General features: G+C 41.7%; 1 protein-coding gene across 2 annotated transcripts in view; it reads left to right on the top strand.

The window, feature by feature from the left end:
* Positions 1-9,132, top strand: part of LOC311247067 (mothers against decapentaplegic homolog 3) — a 76,734-nt gene extending 67,602 nt beyond the window's left edge. For both annotated transcript variants that reach the window (XM_084337367.1, XM_084337368.1), the window contains exon 8: positions 3,875-9,132. In XM_084337367.1, the coding sequence (XP_084193493.1) occupies positions 3,875-3,998 (124 nt within the window). In that variant the 3' untranslated portion in view covers positions 3,999-9,132. The remainder of the gene's footprint in view (positions 1-3,874) is intronic.
* Positions 9,133-16,310: the final 7,178 nt, after the last annotated feature.

Below are 16,310 nucleotides of genomic sequence, written 5' to 3' on the forward strand. Positions count from 1 at the left end.
AGGGGATGCAGAACAGAGAAAGACTTTCGTCTTGTTTACATCAGGGTCCCCCATTTTCAATTCATCAGGACATATATGACATACTTGACATACAGATAGTCAGTACTGCTACATCTATACATTTATGACATACCAGATTTGCAAATACAGTACTGTTTGTGATACAGAAGGAGTCAAGAAAAGGGAGTATATACATTTGACGTAGAAACTGTACATTGGAGGAGGTTGGGTGGGGGGGTGTAACACTTCCTCCGGTCCTGGTCCTGTGGGACCAGGACTCAGACATTCATATTCACAAGTACCTCCCATTAACAATAACACTCAATCAACATTGCCACCCGGTGGGCTGATGCCGATCTGGCATCAGCTCACACACGAACTCATTGTTATTTATTGTCAGTTGTGTTTGTTGTGTTTATTGTCTGTTGTCTCCACTTTGTTAGTCTTGTGTTCCCCTGTCTGTGGTTTGTAATTATGTTTTAGTCTGGTTGGTTATTTGTTATTGTTTCCCAGTGTACTCTGTGTTCTATTGTTTCTGTCTACCACACCTGTGTCTTGTTTGTAAATTACCCTCTGTGTCTGTCAGTGTCTTGTCAATTAGTCTGTGTATATAGTCCTGTCTGTCCTGCCCTGCTGGGCGCGATCATTGTTAAATGTTACCTGTGTGTGTTAGTCGTGTATGTACCTTGTTGTGTAGTAAACTGTTCATCGTCACGCTCTGTCTCCGGTCTCATCAATACTCTGCCATATGGGTCCATCATGCCAAAGAAGCGTACTAATCGTAACAGAATGATCGCGCCGAACTTGGACCCGGCAGAGAGGAGAGACGGAGCCAGCTTCGCGCTCGGGATCCTGGGCGCTTCCGTCCTGCGTGCCGACCAGGCGACCGCTCTGGGTCTGGCACCATGGGACGCAGTGGCTGGGCCAGCGGCGCCGATGACATCGGGTGCTTGCGCCGCGGCCACCCCGGTGCTGGATCCCTGGGTGGGGAGTCGCCTGGTCCGCAGGGGAGCGTCGGGGACGGGGCGCGGATCCCGACGCCACAGCCCCAGGGGAAGGGGTTCCCAGGACCGCAGGTCTTCCTCGCCGGCCTGGTCGAGGTCTCCTCCGCCCTGGGAGGTTCCAGAAGACGAGCCACCACCATGGCAGACCTGGAGGACGACGTCGGATTCCGCTGCCGGAGGGACCCCGGTTGGGGGTCCTGCACCGCGTCCTGTCGCCAGGGAGCCTCCGGTTCGGGGTTCGGCGGGGGGTCTCGCCACCGTGGAGACCCCAGCCCCAGGTCGCGCTCCGGAGCCGTCGCCTCTTCCCCCCATCCTTCCCTGCTCCAGCCCTCCTCGTCAGCCCCCTCCCCCCGTTCCTGTTCCCGCAGGCCCCGTCCCTCGAACCCCCATCCTCCCCCCTCCTCTTTTCGCCGATGCGGCTTCCGTCCCCCCCACCCTCCCCGTTACCGGGGGGCCTGTTGGGTCGCCTGGGAGTCGACCTTCGAGGGCGGGGTACTGTAACACTTCCTCCGGTCCTGGTCCTGTGGGACCAGGACTCAGACATTCATATTCACAAGTACCTCCCATTAACAATAACACTCAATCAACATTGCCACCCGGTGGGCTGATGCCGATCTGGCATCAGCTCACACACCAACTCATTGTTATTTATTGTCAGTTGTGTTTGTTGTGTTTATTGTCTGTTGTCTCCACTTTGTTAGTCTTGTGTTCCCCTGTCTGTGGTTTGTAATTATGTTTTAGTCTGGTTGGTTATTTGTTATTGTTTCCCAGTGTACTCTGTGTTCTATTGTTTCTGTCTACCACACCTGTGTCTTGTTTGTAAATTACCCTCTGTGTCTGTCAGTGTCTTGTCAATTAGTCTGTGTATATAGTCCTGTCTGTCCTGCCCTGCTGGGCGCGATCATTGTTAAATGTTACCTGTGTGTGTTAGTCGTGTATGTACCTTGTTGTGTAGTAAACTGTTCATCGTCACGCTCTGTCTCCGGTCTCATCAATACTCTGCCATCTGGGTCCATCATGCCAAAGAAGCGTACTAATCGTAACAGGGGGGGTTGGGTACATTGGGATATTGACAACCATACTGGGTAATTTACATTGGAGGTGGTTGGGGGGGGGGGGGGAGAAACACTGTATAAACAAGCAAAACTGTACAATTGAGGGGGGGGGGGGGGAGACACTGTACAAACAAGCAAAATTGTACATTGGACTATTGACAAAACCATACTAGGTAAATGACTGTACATTGGAGGGGGTTGGGTTAGGATATTTACAGGGGCCAGTTTTGAATTGCAGTCTCCCGTAGGTGTCCCTTGAGAGAGGTTTTGAAAGTGGGTAGTGATCCACATTCCTTTACAGCTTTGGGTAGGGCGTTCCACATTGATGTGGCATAATTGCGAAACGTGTTTAGTCCCTTATTTGAGCCGAATCTGGGTTTAACATGATTTGTGGAGCTCCCTCTGGTGTTGTGATCGTGGTATTCACTGACCTTTGGGAAGTATTTTGACATGTACATGGGTACCTTGGTCGTGTAGTGTATCTTGTAGACCAGGCCCATTGCAAGTTGCTGTACTCTGTCGTCTACTCTAAGCCATCCTAGGTTGTCAAAGTGGGCAGGGGTGAGGTGGGTTCTAGGAGTAAGGTCAAGCAGTAGTCTGACCAGTTTGTTTTGAGATGTTTGTAATTTTGTTTTTAGCGCCTTTGAGGTGCTTTGGTACCATGAGGTGCAAGCATAGTCATAGTACCCCTGAATGAGTGCTCCTGCCAGAGTCTTCAGGGTATTATTGTTTACCAGAGAGGAGATCCGGTACAAGAATCGAGTTCGTTGGTTGACTTTTTTTATTACATTGGATGCCATTTTGTCACAGGAGAGATTAGCCTCTAGGATGGAACCCAGGTAGGTAATTTCATCTTTCCTTGTGACAATATTGTCACCCACTGTAACTGAGAAGCCGTCGGTCTTGCTGAGTTTGTTATTTGAACCGAAGAGAATGGACTCTGTTTTGCCCATGTGTAATGATAGTTTGTTATCAGCGAGCCATATGCAGATTCTGCCTAGTTCCGAGCTGAGGGTTTTTTCAACCTGTAACTTGTTCTTGTCAGAGACCAGCAGGGCTGAGTCGTCCGCAAACAGGAACAAGTTGCAGTCACAAGCTGACGACATGTCATTTGCATAAATTAGGAACAGTAGCGGTCCTAGTATGCTTCCTTGTGGAACACCACAGCTCACTGTGAGGGGGGGGGATAGGGTACCGTTTACCTCCACCATCTGTTCCCTCCCCTCAAGGTAGGATTGCATCCAGCTCACTGATAGACTATCAAAACCAATTGCTTTTAGCTTGTCAATCAGAATGGAGTGATTGACTGTGTCAAAGGCCTTTTGTAGGTCCAGCATGACCATGCCGCAGTATTTGCCCGCGTCCACCTCTTGTTTGATGTGGTCATTCAAATAGAGAAGGCATGTGTCAGTGGAGTGGGATGTTCTGAAGCCAGATTGGAATTCGTAGATTAGATTTTTTTCCGCTAGACACTTTTCGACCTGTTCGTAGACTATTTTTTCCATGACTTTCGAGATGGAGGTGAGAATATAGAATGTGTTACTGCAGTCCCAGCGTGGGTCAACGTGAGCTGCTGATCTCTCTCTCTCTCATACACACCAAGGACAAAGTGGGTCTCGCTCTCAAAAGACAGTGATGCTCTCAAAGACATTAAATGTGAAAGATAACTGTACATAAAAACCATGCAGTTTTGTTTTCTAGATAGATGCAAGTTCAAATCAAGAGAAATAAGTTGAAAGACAGAAACGTTTTTCAGAGTGTCTGAGGGGATACTAATCACTTTGTCCTACTGTGCTCCCTCTCTATCCCTCCCAGGCGCCAGACGGTGACCAGCACACCCTGCTGGATCGAGCTGCACCTCAACGGCCCCCTGCAGTGGCTGGACAAAGTGCTCACACAGATGGGCTCCCCCAGCATCCGCTGCTCCAGTGTCTCCTAGGGAGATCCTCCTCCACCCCCCCACTCCCTGTACACTACATCTCCCCCAGACAGACGGGATACAGACATACGGCTCAGCAAGTATGGAGATACGCAGAACCCCCAGACTCAGTCAACCCTCAATCTGCAACTTATGGTTAATTTATGCTTCACATGCTGGTTTGTTTTGATGCAATTGCGACTGAAATGCCCGTCTGCATCGGGGTCTGCGTGCCTCTCAAGATGTGTAGCGATGCGGTCTTGCGACTGTGTGTCAGATTGTTGCCGATTGGTTCCCACCGTTTGCAGCCTTTGCGTCACGAAAGCTTGACGGGGGAAAGTGCCAGGATGTATGTATCGCTAGAGCTTTGCGGACGGCGTGCCAGGCGTAGCTACAGTATGTATCGCTAGAGCTTTGCGGACGGCGTGCCGGGAGTAGCTACAGTATGTATCGCTAGAGCTTTGCGGACGGCGTGCCAGGCGTAGCTACAGTATGTATCGCTAGAGCTTTGCGGACGGCGTGCCGGGAGTAGCTACAGTATGTATCGCTAGAGCTTTGCGGACGGCGTGCCAGGAGTAGCTACAGTATGTATCGCTAGAGCTTTGCGGACGGCGTGCCGGGACTCGGAGTAGCTACAGTATGTATCGCTAGAGCTTTGCGGACGGCGTGCCGGGACTCGGAGTAGCTACAGTATGTATCGCTAGAGCTTTGCGGACGGCGTGCCGGGACTCGGAGTAGCTACAGTATGTATCGCTAGAGCTTTGCAGACGGCGTGCCAGGAGTAGCTACAGTATGTACCGCTAGAGCTTTGCGGACGGCATGCCGGGACTCGGAGTAGCTACAGTATGTATCGCTAGAGCTTTGCGGACGGCGTGCCGGGACTCGGAGTAGCTACAGTATGTATCGCTAGAGCTTTGCGGACGGCGTGCCGGGAGTAGCTACAGTATGTACCGCTAGAGCTTTGCGGACGGCGTGCCGGGAGTTGCCGTGTTGCTCTGGCACTTCCCCTTCCCCACCAACTGTTGGTAGCACTTTTTTATATACATGTTGTTTGTGGCAAAAGGGGGCAAGTGCATTAAAGCAGTACCATGTTAGTGTTGTGTCCACATTATGTCCATATCTGTTGTGATATAGCTTCTTTTTTTTATTAGAATCTTTTTTTATACATTATGTTTGGCATCAAAGTGCCAAAAATATAAGAAAAGTCTGCCATTTATTTTCTTTTTCAAATTTGTTTTCGTGGTATATTTATACATAATGTTTCCGTATTTAGATGCTGAGTATAGTAGAGGATAAAAAAAAGAAAAGTATGAAAAAAGAAATCGCACATTAAAGTGTAATTACCACCCATTTTAAGAATTCACATGTTCTTCCTGCACCCCAGGACAGAGTTCAGTCAGTATTTGTGAACACGCACAAATCCATTCTAAAGCTAGATTCAGTGAAACAATCCTCTCTGAACCCTCCAAACTGGGATGTAATACCTGGGGCTGCTCCATTAACAATGAATGGGGCTCTGACTTTATGAGACCATAATATGTTTGTGTGAGCTTTTACACCCATGTGAGGTTTTAATTCAGGTTCAGACCTTCTAGCAATGCTAGAATATAAACATTTGGGTGTAAGAGCTCACACAAACATTTTATGGCCTCATAAAGTCAGAGTTTCCCCTCATTGTCTGTGGATCACCTCCAGATTTGACATCCCAGTTAGTTGGAGGGTTCTCTCTAATTCCTAGCTTTAGGAGAGAGTGGTGCATGTTCAAAAACACTGACTGAACTGTTCTGGGGCACAGAAAGAACATCATTTGAATTCTTATAGGATAAGACAGATTGATGCTAAACACATTTCTGTGGTCTTGTTTCTATATTAGGGCATTTGCAAGGTTATGAAGATATTAGCAGATGTGACCCGATTGGGTGATGTATGAATGGAAATGAAAGATGCTGTTCAGCAGCCACTTATGAACGATGTGTGAAGGAAGATAAACTTACCGTTGTAAGATTCTGTCAGGCGCTATTTCTCCTCCTACTTGAAAATATTTTTCAAGCTTTTCTGTAGAACTCCTTTTTCTCCAAAATGTCCACTTTATTATTTTCTGTACAGAGTACATATTGTTAAAATTGGGGTTCATGGGGCCCCCATTCAGTCGTGCTTCAGATGAAATGGTTTGTTCTGTGGTGGTTATGCTATATCAGATAGCCATCAGCTGGTACCTTAGCATCGGAGGTGGTTATGCTATCTCAGATAGCCATCAGCTGGTACCTTAGCATCGGAGGTGGTTATGCTATCTCAGATAGCTGTACCACCAGTTCTCTCCTGTGTTTCTACCATTATTCCTCACTGGAATACCGTTGTCAAATTGTTTCATTTATTTACTTCTCCCGCCCTGTCTCATTGGAAGCAGGCCAAATCTCTCGCCTGCCAGTGGTCCGTTGGATTGGACTGTGGATTTTGAACCGTGGGCCAGATGTCTCTGTGACTAAGCAGACTGATGCTTCAGGATGGTTCCCAGAAAGAAGTTAGTTACTGAAACGCCCATGCTAGTATTTCTGTTGCAGACTAGAAGGAAATATGGGAATACATTGGACATTTGAACTACAAATGCCATTACCTCTCAGCTAACTGTTGGGATCAGAGAAAGGATGTCTCCATCTAATATGCTGGTATCAATATTAGATAATCCATCAATGTGATCACTCAGTGATTAATGGCATGCATGTTAATGAGCTGGACTAGTGCTAGTCAGTTGTTTCTCTTGTGTGTAATTGATACTCCATATTAAGTATAAAGTAGCTTTGCCAATTTGCAACACACTACAGTTGTGTAGTGTTTGTAAGATTATAGTGTGCTACAGTAAACGTATAGTATCTATTTACGCACACCTGTAGACGCCACACACTATTTGGAAAATGGTAAATGTAACATACGCAGTTGTTGATGTATTTGTGACTGATACAAGGCTGTTTTCCACAAGGCCCTGGAGTGAGCAGAGCGCATGGGCATGCCTTTGGCCTTTTTAAGTATTCTGCCTCAGCAATCAGTCAAATTGTGGGTGTTTTGTAGATGTACAATATGATGCTATAGACCTGTTTGCTGTATACAAACATACGTGTTTGAGCCAATCAGCAATGCCAACTGAGTCACGTGACTAAGTTGCCCCCTACCTGCGCTAAAAAAGTACAACAGGGCTCTATGGAGAAACCATGACACTCCCCTGACTAAATGTTGTTTCAAACGAAAAGGGCTGGATGTCATTTTGCCAAATCAGCATGGCTGTGAGTGTGAGTCTTTCACCTTTTACATATCTAGCTTTGGCATGGATTGATTGTTTAGATTGCTAGCATGCAGGCTAACAAATGCAAATATATTGTAGTCTTCCCTGTTGTTCTGACCAGGATTACGTTGCTCTTGCCCCCTTGATGCGTGTGCACACTGAGTCTGACGTATACAGCGAACAGGTCTATTTGCTCAGAACCATACAGAGGTTTTTAATTTGTCGAAACCGACTGAATTATGTGCGTGAAAAGGAAAGATAAATGCTTAATTTCCATGTCTCGTTAGACTTTAGAAAGTCTATTTTGCTACAAATTATTTTTGTAGAAATTGAAGGGTAATGTCGTGTTGATGCTATGGTCTGCTATGCTTTTGCGTCACAGTAGAGATGAATACTGCTGGCAGGTCTGCAGATGTTAATTGTGTATTTTTCTACCTGTGAAGACAAGGCCGTTTTGATTAAACAAAGGGAAATGTTTAGATAAATAGCGTTATGTACATAATGCTCCTCTAAATATAATCTCCCCATTTTTTTAAGCAGACATTTTTTTTATACAGTATATGTAGTGTGGGAGAGGGCCACTTGTCTCGTCAAATGGCAATCAGCTAGTTGGTGAGGCAAGTGGCTAACAAGGCCTGATTGATTGGGCATTGTTCACACCTGGGCCATCCCATCAGAGAGGAGATGTCCCGGGTGTACTGTTTCCCCTCACATTTAAAAAGGGTTTCTTTTCAGTTTGTTCACACACCGGTCGAGAGAGGACCTGTGTGTTTTTGTGTTCCAGTATTTCCAAGTGTTAATAAAGACCCGTTGGTCGGTTGCAAACTCATTTGCCTCAACCTCTTGTTGATTCCCATCACATGTACAGTGTGCACAACGTGTTCATATGTATGACCATTACCCTTTTTGTTGTTGGTGGTGTTTAGGGGGGGTGACAGTGGCTCAGGAGGTAGGTCCTCCCGGGCAGCGTGTCAAAGAATCCTTGAGCAAGACACTTAACCCCTAATTGCTCCCGATGAGCAGGTTGGCACCTTGCATGGTTGCCTCCACCGTCGGTGTGTGAGTGAATGGGTCAAATGTGAGGAACAAATTTAAAGCGTTTTGGATAAAAGCACTATATAAATGCACCATTTAGCATTTATCAGAGGGAGAACAGAAGGGAGGAGGCCTGACTTCAACTCAGAATTGGAGACTTTGAAAGATTGACAGTATATCTGTATTATAGTCTGTATCTCCTATCATTGTTTACGCCATTTAAGTGGATTGAGTCCTGCCATCACTACCCCAAGTATGTAAACAGTAGACCATGACACAATATGGTTAGATGTACTTAATTATGTACATTAGCCAAGTACATGCCTCTGATGTTAATGCTAGCCCAATGGTGCTAATATTTAACATTGTAGGGACTCAATCAAAGCGCTAGGGTGTACAGTATGTTAAATGACGATTGAGATGTACCACTGTTAAACTGTGATGACAGTAGTACCCCTCAAAGAACAATACCCCAGAAGTACGTTGCTTCAGAAAAAGTAGTATCTACTAATCTGAAACAATATGGCTCTTGGTAAAGCTGTCCATGAGAGCACAAAATCTTTCTAATGGGTCTTTTTAAACAAAAATCCCATTGTCAATGAATTTACACAGTTGGGAATATTTTTGCTAGCACATTTGTCTTTTTCTATGCTCTTCAAGTTATTGTGCTTTTGTATTTTTTCTCTTGGTTAAATTGTTTACTATACTCTGTGCGTATTAGTTGTGATTTGTGCTTTGAATTGTTCTAGATGTCTTTTGTATAAAATAATATCCTTTATTTTCTCTCTGCAATGAAATGTTTGTTGATGTACTGTAATACATAGCATTTTTTATTGTTATTGTTGGTCTTTAAATAAAATATATATCTTGTGCCGGTACTGAAGCCAAAAAGAAAAAAAGGCTTGATTACTATATCTACAAAAGGTTGGCATCTAACCAGAGTGCAAATATAATAGTAAAGTGCATTAGCAATATACAATGTACAAGTGATTAAATGTGATATATAACAAGCTACTGAGTAATATATGCTAAACCGATGTGTGTACAGTCTAGTTATGTACACTGATACAGGTATAATCATACTATGGTAGTAAGCCATACTGGCCAGTGGTATAGAGTAGATATGTGATATATACAGATATAGATATAATATATACAGGTATACAGGTAAATATATATAAAGTATATACAGGATTATAGTATTATTGTGCATGGCTATCATACAGGTATGTAAACAGTTATATATGGGTAGACTATAGGCTGAAGTAGGTAGTTATGATTACAGTGCAAGGCAGTTGTAGACCGTGAAGACAGTAGAACATGTATAATTGAGTATTGAGTAAAGTCAACAGTTTCAGCGTTTGTACGGTATGGGCAACAGAGTATAGGCAGTGGGATGTGCAGTGAATATGAGAGGGAGAGAGGGGGGGTGGGGGCTGTCATCGTGGTACAGAGTTGAGAGAGATGACAGCTGAGGGGAAGAAGCTGTTCCTGAGCCTGCTTGACTTGGAACGGAGATTCCTATAGCACCTCGTGGAGGGAAGGAGGGCAAACAGTCTGTGATTGGGGTGAGAGGTGCCCTTGACCATGGCCCTCCTCAGACAATGTGCTGAAGAGTGATGTACCAGTGATGCAGTTGGTGAGTATCCTTTCAATGGCGCACCGGTAAAAGTTCACCAGAATCTGAGGAGACAGGTGGGCTTTCGTCAGTCTCAGGAAGAAGAGACGCTGGTGGGCTTTCAGATCAACTTTATTGTCACATCATTCATACTCATCATACTTTAAAGTTTGTACAAGCACAAAAGAGTGAAATTCTTCTTCTGGCTCCTTAGCCTTGCAGCAGCGACATCAATAAAGTAGGATCAAATAAAAGCAATATAAAACAGTATACAAATAGATAAAAGCTAGCAATACAATACAAATTACAATACAATACAGTATGTATGTAGTGTGTACAACGGAAACACTGATACAAAATTGCTCCAAATTATAATGTAAGGGATAAATAAGTATGTGCTTCAGCCGATTCCTTTTTTCGGTCATTGAGTTTGGATTTTGTGTGTGAGCTTACTTTGTATTATTATTACTAGTGGTGGGACTCGATTAAACATTTTAATCGAATTAATTCAAGACTTTATAGTTAATTAATCGAAATTAATCACATTTTAATCGCAATATTTATTTATATATATCAATATTTGATGCGAAAAGCAACATTTTTCAATTCAAATTAATTTTGGTATACCAGTGAATCAATGAATATACATTATACATACGTTTAAGCAGAAAAATCCTGTATTCTGTTTCCTGTTTGCTGCACCTGGAGATTGCTCTTCTGCTGCTGTTGTCGTTTTTTTATGATATTTTCTCAGTTTTTAAAGATTTTACGTCAATATAAGCTTTATTCTACTGTTTGTAGTAGTAAAGTGATTTTAAGTGAAGGGTCGTTGTGGATTGATGGTTAAAAGAGAAGATACCTGGAGGATTCAGTTTTGGGCCTACCTGAGGTCTGTACTGCTCAAGCCCTCTAACCTGCTGGGATGCCTCCCAAAACCGGTGACAAGGTGGTACCTGAAAAGGCTGCTGATAAACCACTGCCCAAGAAACTACTACGATCTAATCAACCTTGGTCGGAGAGTGTGGGTGAGTCGGGTGGTGTCGTGGAGGTGGATGCAGCACTGTTGGAATCAATCAACGCTAGACTAACCAAGTTGGATATCCTTGACTCATTACAACATGACATCCGTGAGTTGAAAACCAGCTTGGAGTTTAGTCAAAAGCAGATTGAGGACTTGATGAAGGAAAATGCCTTCCTTAAGGGTGTGGTGAAGGAGGTACAGCAATCTGCTGTCTCTCTCACCTTGGAGAAGAAGCATATGAAAGAGACCTTACTGGGAATACAGTGCAGAGAGATGAGGGACAACTTGATTTTCTCTGGTATCAGTGAGGACAAAGCTGAGGATAAAACTGAGCCGGAAAAAATTGTAAGAGACTTTATGTCAAAAAAACTCAAACTGTCCCCTGAGGTGGTTAGGGACATAACCTTCTCAAGGGTTCACAGACTGGGCCGACCTGTTGAAGGAAAAAACAGACCAATTATAGCTCGGTTTGAGCACTACAAGCATAAGGAGTTGGTGAAGAGCCGTGGTAAGGAGTTGAAGGGGTCCTCTCTGTGGTTAAATGACCACTTTCCTGTGGAGATCAATGACAGGAGAAAACAACTGCTTCCTATCATGAGGGAAAACAGGGCCCTGAATCACAGAGTGGCTTTGTCAGTCGATAAACTGTACATAAATGGACAACTGTATAGAGACTCAAAGGTGACCCCCTGGCTGTTTTAGATGGAGGATGTTGTGTTTTCATTTCATTTTTGTTTTTGTTTTCTATAAATTTCTATGACTACATCCAATACTGATATACCCTGCATTAAGTTAGGCCTTCACAAGGGCCTGGTTTTAGCTCATGTGGATGTATGTGGAGATGATGTGGATTTGACACAGTGGATTCTTGAACATGAAAAAATGAAACTCAAAACATTTGAATACACTGAGCACAATCTACAGGATATAGAAAATGATATTGACCCAGACAATAATATATTCTTCAACATCAACGACAACTGCTGCTACTATACTGAAGATCAGTACAACAGGACAATTAAGACAGTTAACAAACTATCAATAATTCACTTCAATTCAAGAAGTCTGTACGCAAACTTTAACAGCATTAAGGAATACTTAAACCAGTTTACACAACCATTTAACATAATTGCCATTTCAGAAACTTGGATGAACGAGGAAAAGGGAATGGATTTTGAAATGGTCGGATATGAACTCAACTATATGAACAGAAAAAATAAGAGTGGTGGAGGAGTGGCTGTGTATGTGGATAATAACTTGAATTATAAGATTGTAGAAAAAATGACAAATGTGATTGATAATTTATTAGAATGTATAACAATAGAAATATGTGTAGAAAAAAAGAAAAATATAATTGTGAGCTGTATATATAGAGCACCAGGTTCGAATATTGAAGTTTTCAAGGACTGGATGGAAGAAATGTATATAAACAATAATCAAAAGGCTATTTTCATCTGTGGGGATTTTAACATTGATCTTTTAAATCCAAACAAACATAAAATGACTGAGGAATTCATCAACACATTGTATAGTTTGAGCCTTTATCCAAAAATCACAAGACCCAGCCGAATCACATCCCATTGTGCCACTCTGATAGACAATATATTTACGAACATTATAGAAAACAATACAGTGAGTGGATTACTAATAAATGACATCAGCGACCATTTACCAGTTTTTACAGTTTATGACAACAACTACACAGAAAACAAGCAGGACAATAAACTACAATTTAAACGAGTAAGGACTGAAGAATCAATGAACGCTTTCAAAAATGATTTGCTACTACAAAATTGGGAGACAGTATATAAAGAGGATGACACTGATAAAGCATATGAAACATTCTTATCTATATTTAACTTACTATATCACAAACATTGTCCAATAAAAGAATATAGCAGTAAACATAAACACTCAGACAGCCCATGGATCACAAGGGGATTACAGAATGCATGTAAAAAGAAAAATACACTATATAGAGAATTTATAAAACATAGAACTAAAGAGGCAGAAAATAAATATAAGAAATATAAAAACAAGTTGACTAATATTATGAGAAGATGTAAGAAGGATCATTATAGTAGAATATTAGATAACAACAAATATAATATTAAAGGTGTTTGGAAGATATTAAATGGTATTATCAGGAATGGATCAAGACAAATAAACTATCCTCAGTATTTTATGGAAGAGGATCAAACTATTAGCAATATGGATGATGTGGTTAACAACTTTAATAAATTTTTTGTAAATATTGGACCAGAATTAGCGGGAAAAATCCCAGATCCAGTGACTCCTGAAGACATAAAAGACAATTACATTGAAAGAAATCCTAGTTCAATGTTTCTGGAAGCGGTAGATGAAAATGAAATTATAGAAACTACTAATAAATGTAAAAACAAGACATCTACAGACAGTAATGAAATAGATATGAAAATAGTAAAAAATGTCATTATTGGGATTTCAAAACCACTCACGCACATCTGCAATTTATCATTCAAAACTGGTCGATTTCCGAATAAAATGAAAATAGCAAAAGTCATACCTCTGTTCAAGACTGGAGATAAACACCACTTCACAAATTATAGGCCTGTTTCTCTACTTCCTCAGTTTTCAAAAATATTAGAAAAACTCTTCAACAACAGATTAGATAAATTCATTGATAAACATAATTTACTCACCGATAGCCAGTATGGATTCAGAACACACCGGTCAACATCACTAGCGTTAATAGAACTCATTGAAAAAATCACAAATTCCATAGATCAAAAAAAACATGTAGCTGGAGTATTCATTGACCTAAAAAAAGCATTTGATACTATTAATCATGATATATTAATCAGGAAATTGGAGAGATATGGGATCAGGGGGGTAGTATTGGACTGGGTAAGAAGCTATCTAAATAAAAGACAACAATTTGTGACAATGAGAGATTATAAATCTGAATGTTTGGACATTGCTTGTGGTGTCCCCCAGGGGTCAGTGTTGGGTCCAAAACTGTTCATCTTGTACATTAATGAGATATGTAAAGTATCCAATATATTTAAATGTATTTTATTTGCGGATGACACTAATCTTTTTTTTTCTGGTGAGAATGTCCAGCAGCTTTTAGAGGTCATCACATCTGAAATGAAGAAATTGAAGGAATGGTTTGATAGAAACAAATTATCATTGAACTTGAGCAAAACTAAAATTATGTTGTTTGGAAACTGTAGATTGGATACTCAGGTACAAGTTAAAATAAATGATGTGATTATTGAAAGAGTTTATGAAAATAAATTCCTAGGTGTAATAATAGACCATAAAATCTGTTGGAAACCTCACATAAAACATGTCCAATCTAAACTCTCACGAAGCATTTCAGTCATGAGTAAAGTAAAGCACTTCCTGGATAGAAAATCACTCTACATTCTCTACTGTTCACTAGTTTTACCATATTTAAATTACTGTGCTGAAGTCTGGGGAAACAATTATAAGTCTACACTACAACCACTTTTTATACTCCAAAAAAGGGCCATAAGGATAGTTCACATTGCAGGTTATCGTGATCACACTAACATATTGTTTCTGGAGTCAAAGACATTGAAGTTAAATGATCTTGTGGAATTTAAAACGGCACAATTAATGTATAAAGCAAAAAGTCATGCACTTCCAAGAAACATTCAAGAATTGTTCTTTGATAGGGAGGGGGGTTATAATCTGAGGGGAGAACACAATTTAAAGGTGCTAAACGTACGCACTAACATGAGAAAACACTGCATCTCAATATGTGGAGTGAAACTGTGGAACAGTCTTAATGTGGTGTTAAAGCAATGTCCAAACATGAGACAATTCAAACTGATGTATAAGGAAATTATGTTCACAAGGTACAGGGATGAAGAAGGGACTTGATATTCACAGGTGTTTACATTTTTATTTTGTTTCTATTTTATTTTATTTTATACATATATAGTTTTTGTTTTTTTGTTTTGCATATATATATATATATTTTTTTTTTTTCTTTTCTTTTCTTTTCTTTTTTATGTTTAAAATAGTACACTCATTTGAGTAGTGGAAAAGGGGTAGGATTAAATAAGTGTATACTTCTTCCTACTCCTTTTCGAACATGCAGATTGAGTTGTTTTTTCTTTTTTGTTATTGTTTGTTGTATTCATTGCATGTTCGAAATAAAGACTTCAAATCAAAAAATCAAATCAGAAAAATCCTGTATTAGCTACTACACAGACCAACAGATCAATGCCATTTTTAACAAAGTGCAGCAATTTTAGGAATAATATATATATATATTATATATATATAGCGCAAAGGACCTTTTGTAAACTCAAGCACTTTCAAGGTAAAAGTAAAACGCAATACTTTCCAAGTACATTCCAGTACATTCCAAAACTCTTGATTGATCTCAATTTCTCTTATTATTATTATTATTTTTTTTTATCCACTTTTTCTCCCATTTTCTATATTTTTCTCCCATCCCAATTTTTGTATCATCCAATTCAACCCTCCCCTGTCACGAACGCTGTTTCTTGCCTCCCACAAGCCGGCTGCAATGTGGACTAAGTCATACATAGCACAAGTCCCCTCCGGTACTTGAGGTAACAGCAGTCGCATCTTTTCACCTGCGCAGCTCGATCTCTCAGTGGCGAGGAGTAACGCGTGGGAGGCTCACGCTGCCCCCGACACTTCCTGATTCTACTGCGCAGGCGCACCAACCGACCTGTAGGAGTCGCTGTCCACAACGCCCGATCCCCACCCATCAGTTTCCCACCCCCTAATACGGCCAATGTGTATTAGTATGAACGACCAGCTAAACTGAAAGCAATGTGGAGATCCCAGCGTCTCCGCATTCGTGGCGAGCGCCTTGCCCACTACGCCACGTAGCCGCCCTCCAGTGGCGGCCGGTGGGTACTTCGCCACTAGGGGCGCTATACCAAACATTTTGCAAACATGTACAGTACAGTACCACGCAACAGACTCATGGCAAGACGTGAGCGATTCGACTCACGCTCACGGCAATGAATCGGCTCTTATGAACGAGTCGCTCAGCTGTTACTACAACAACACACAACCAGTCAAATAAAGTATAGTCTAGACTCTAATTCACAACTTGAAACACAATATATAAATAGAAAAGTTAGAAACAAAACTCGCCCGTCTCCAAACACAGGCAGATCTCTCCTTCTCTCTCTCACACACAGCGCGACGTGGAATCGATTCGTTACACAATCAGACCTATTATATACCAATAATAACTTCAGTATGAGTACAGGGCTGTACACATATTTTGCATATTGTTAAACGAGCCAAGGCTAGCTATTAAACTATCGATATGAATCGAAAATCTGGGACCCTGATGTAAACAAGACAAACGTCTTTCTCTGGTCT

Source organism: Notolepis coatsorum (genome assembly GCF_963971535.1).
Source record: "Notolepis coatsorum genome assembly, chromosome: 20".
Lineage (NCBI taxonomy): Eukaryota > Metazoa > Chordata > Actinopteri > Aulopiformes > Paralepididae > Notolepis > Notolepis coatsorum.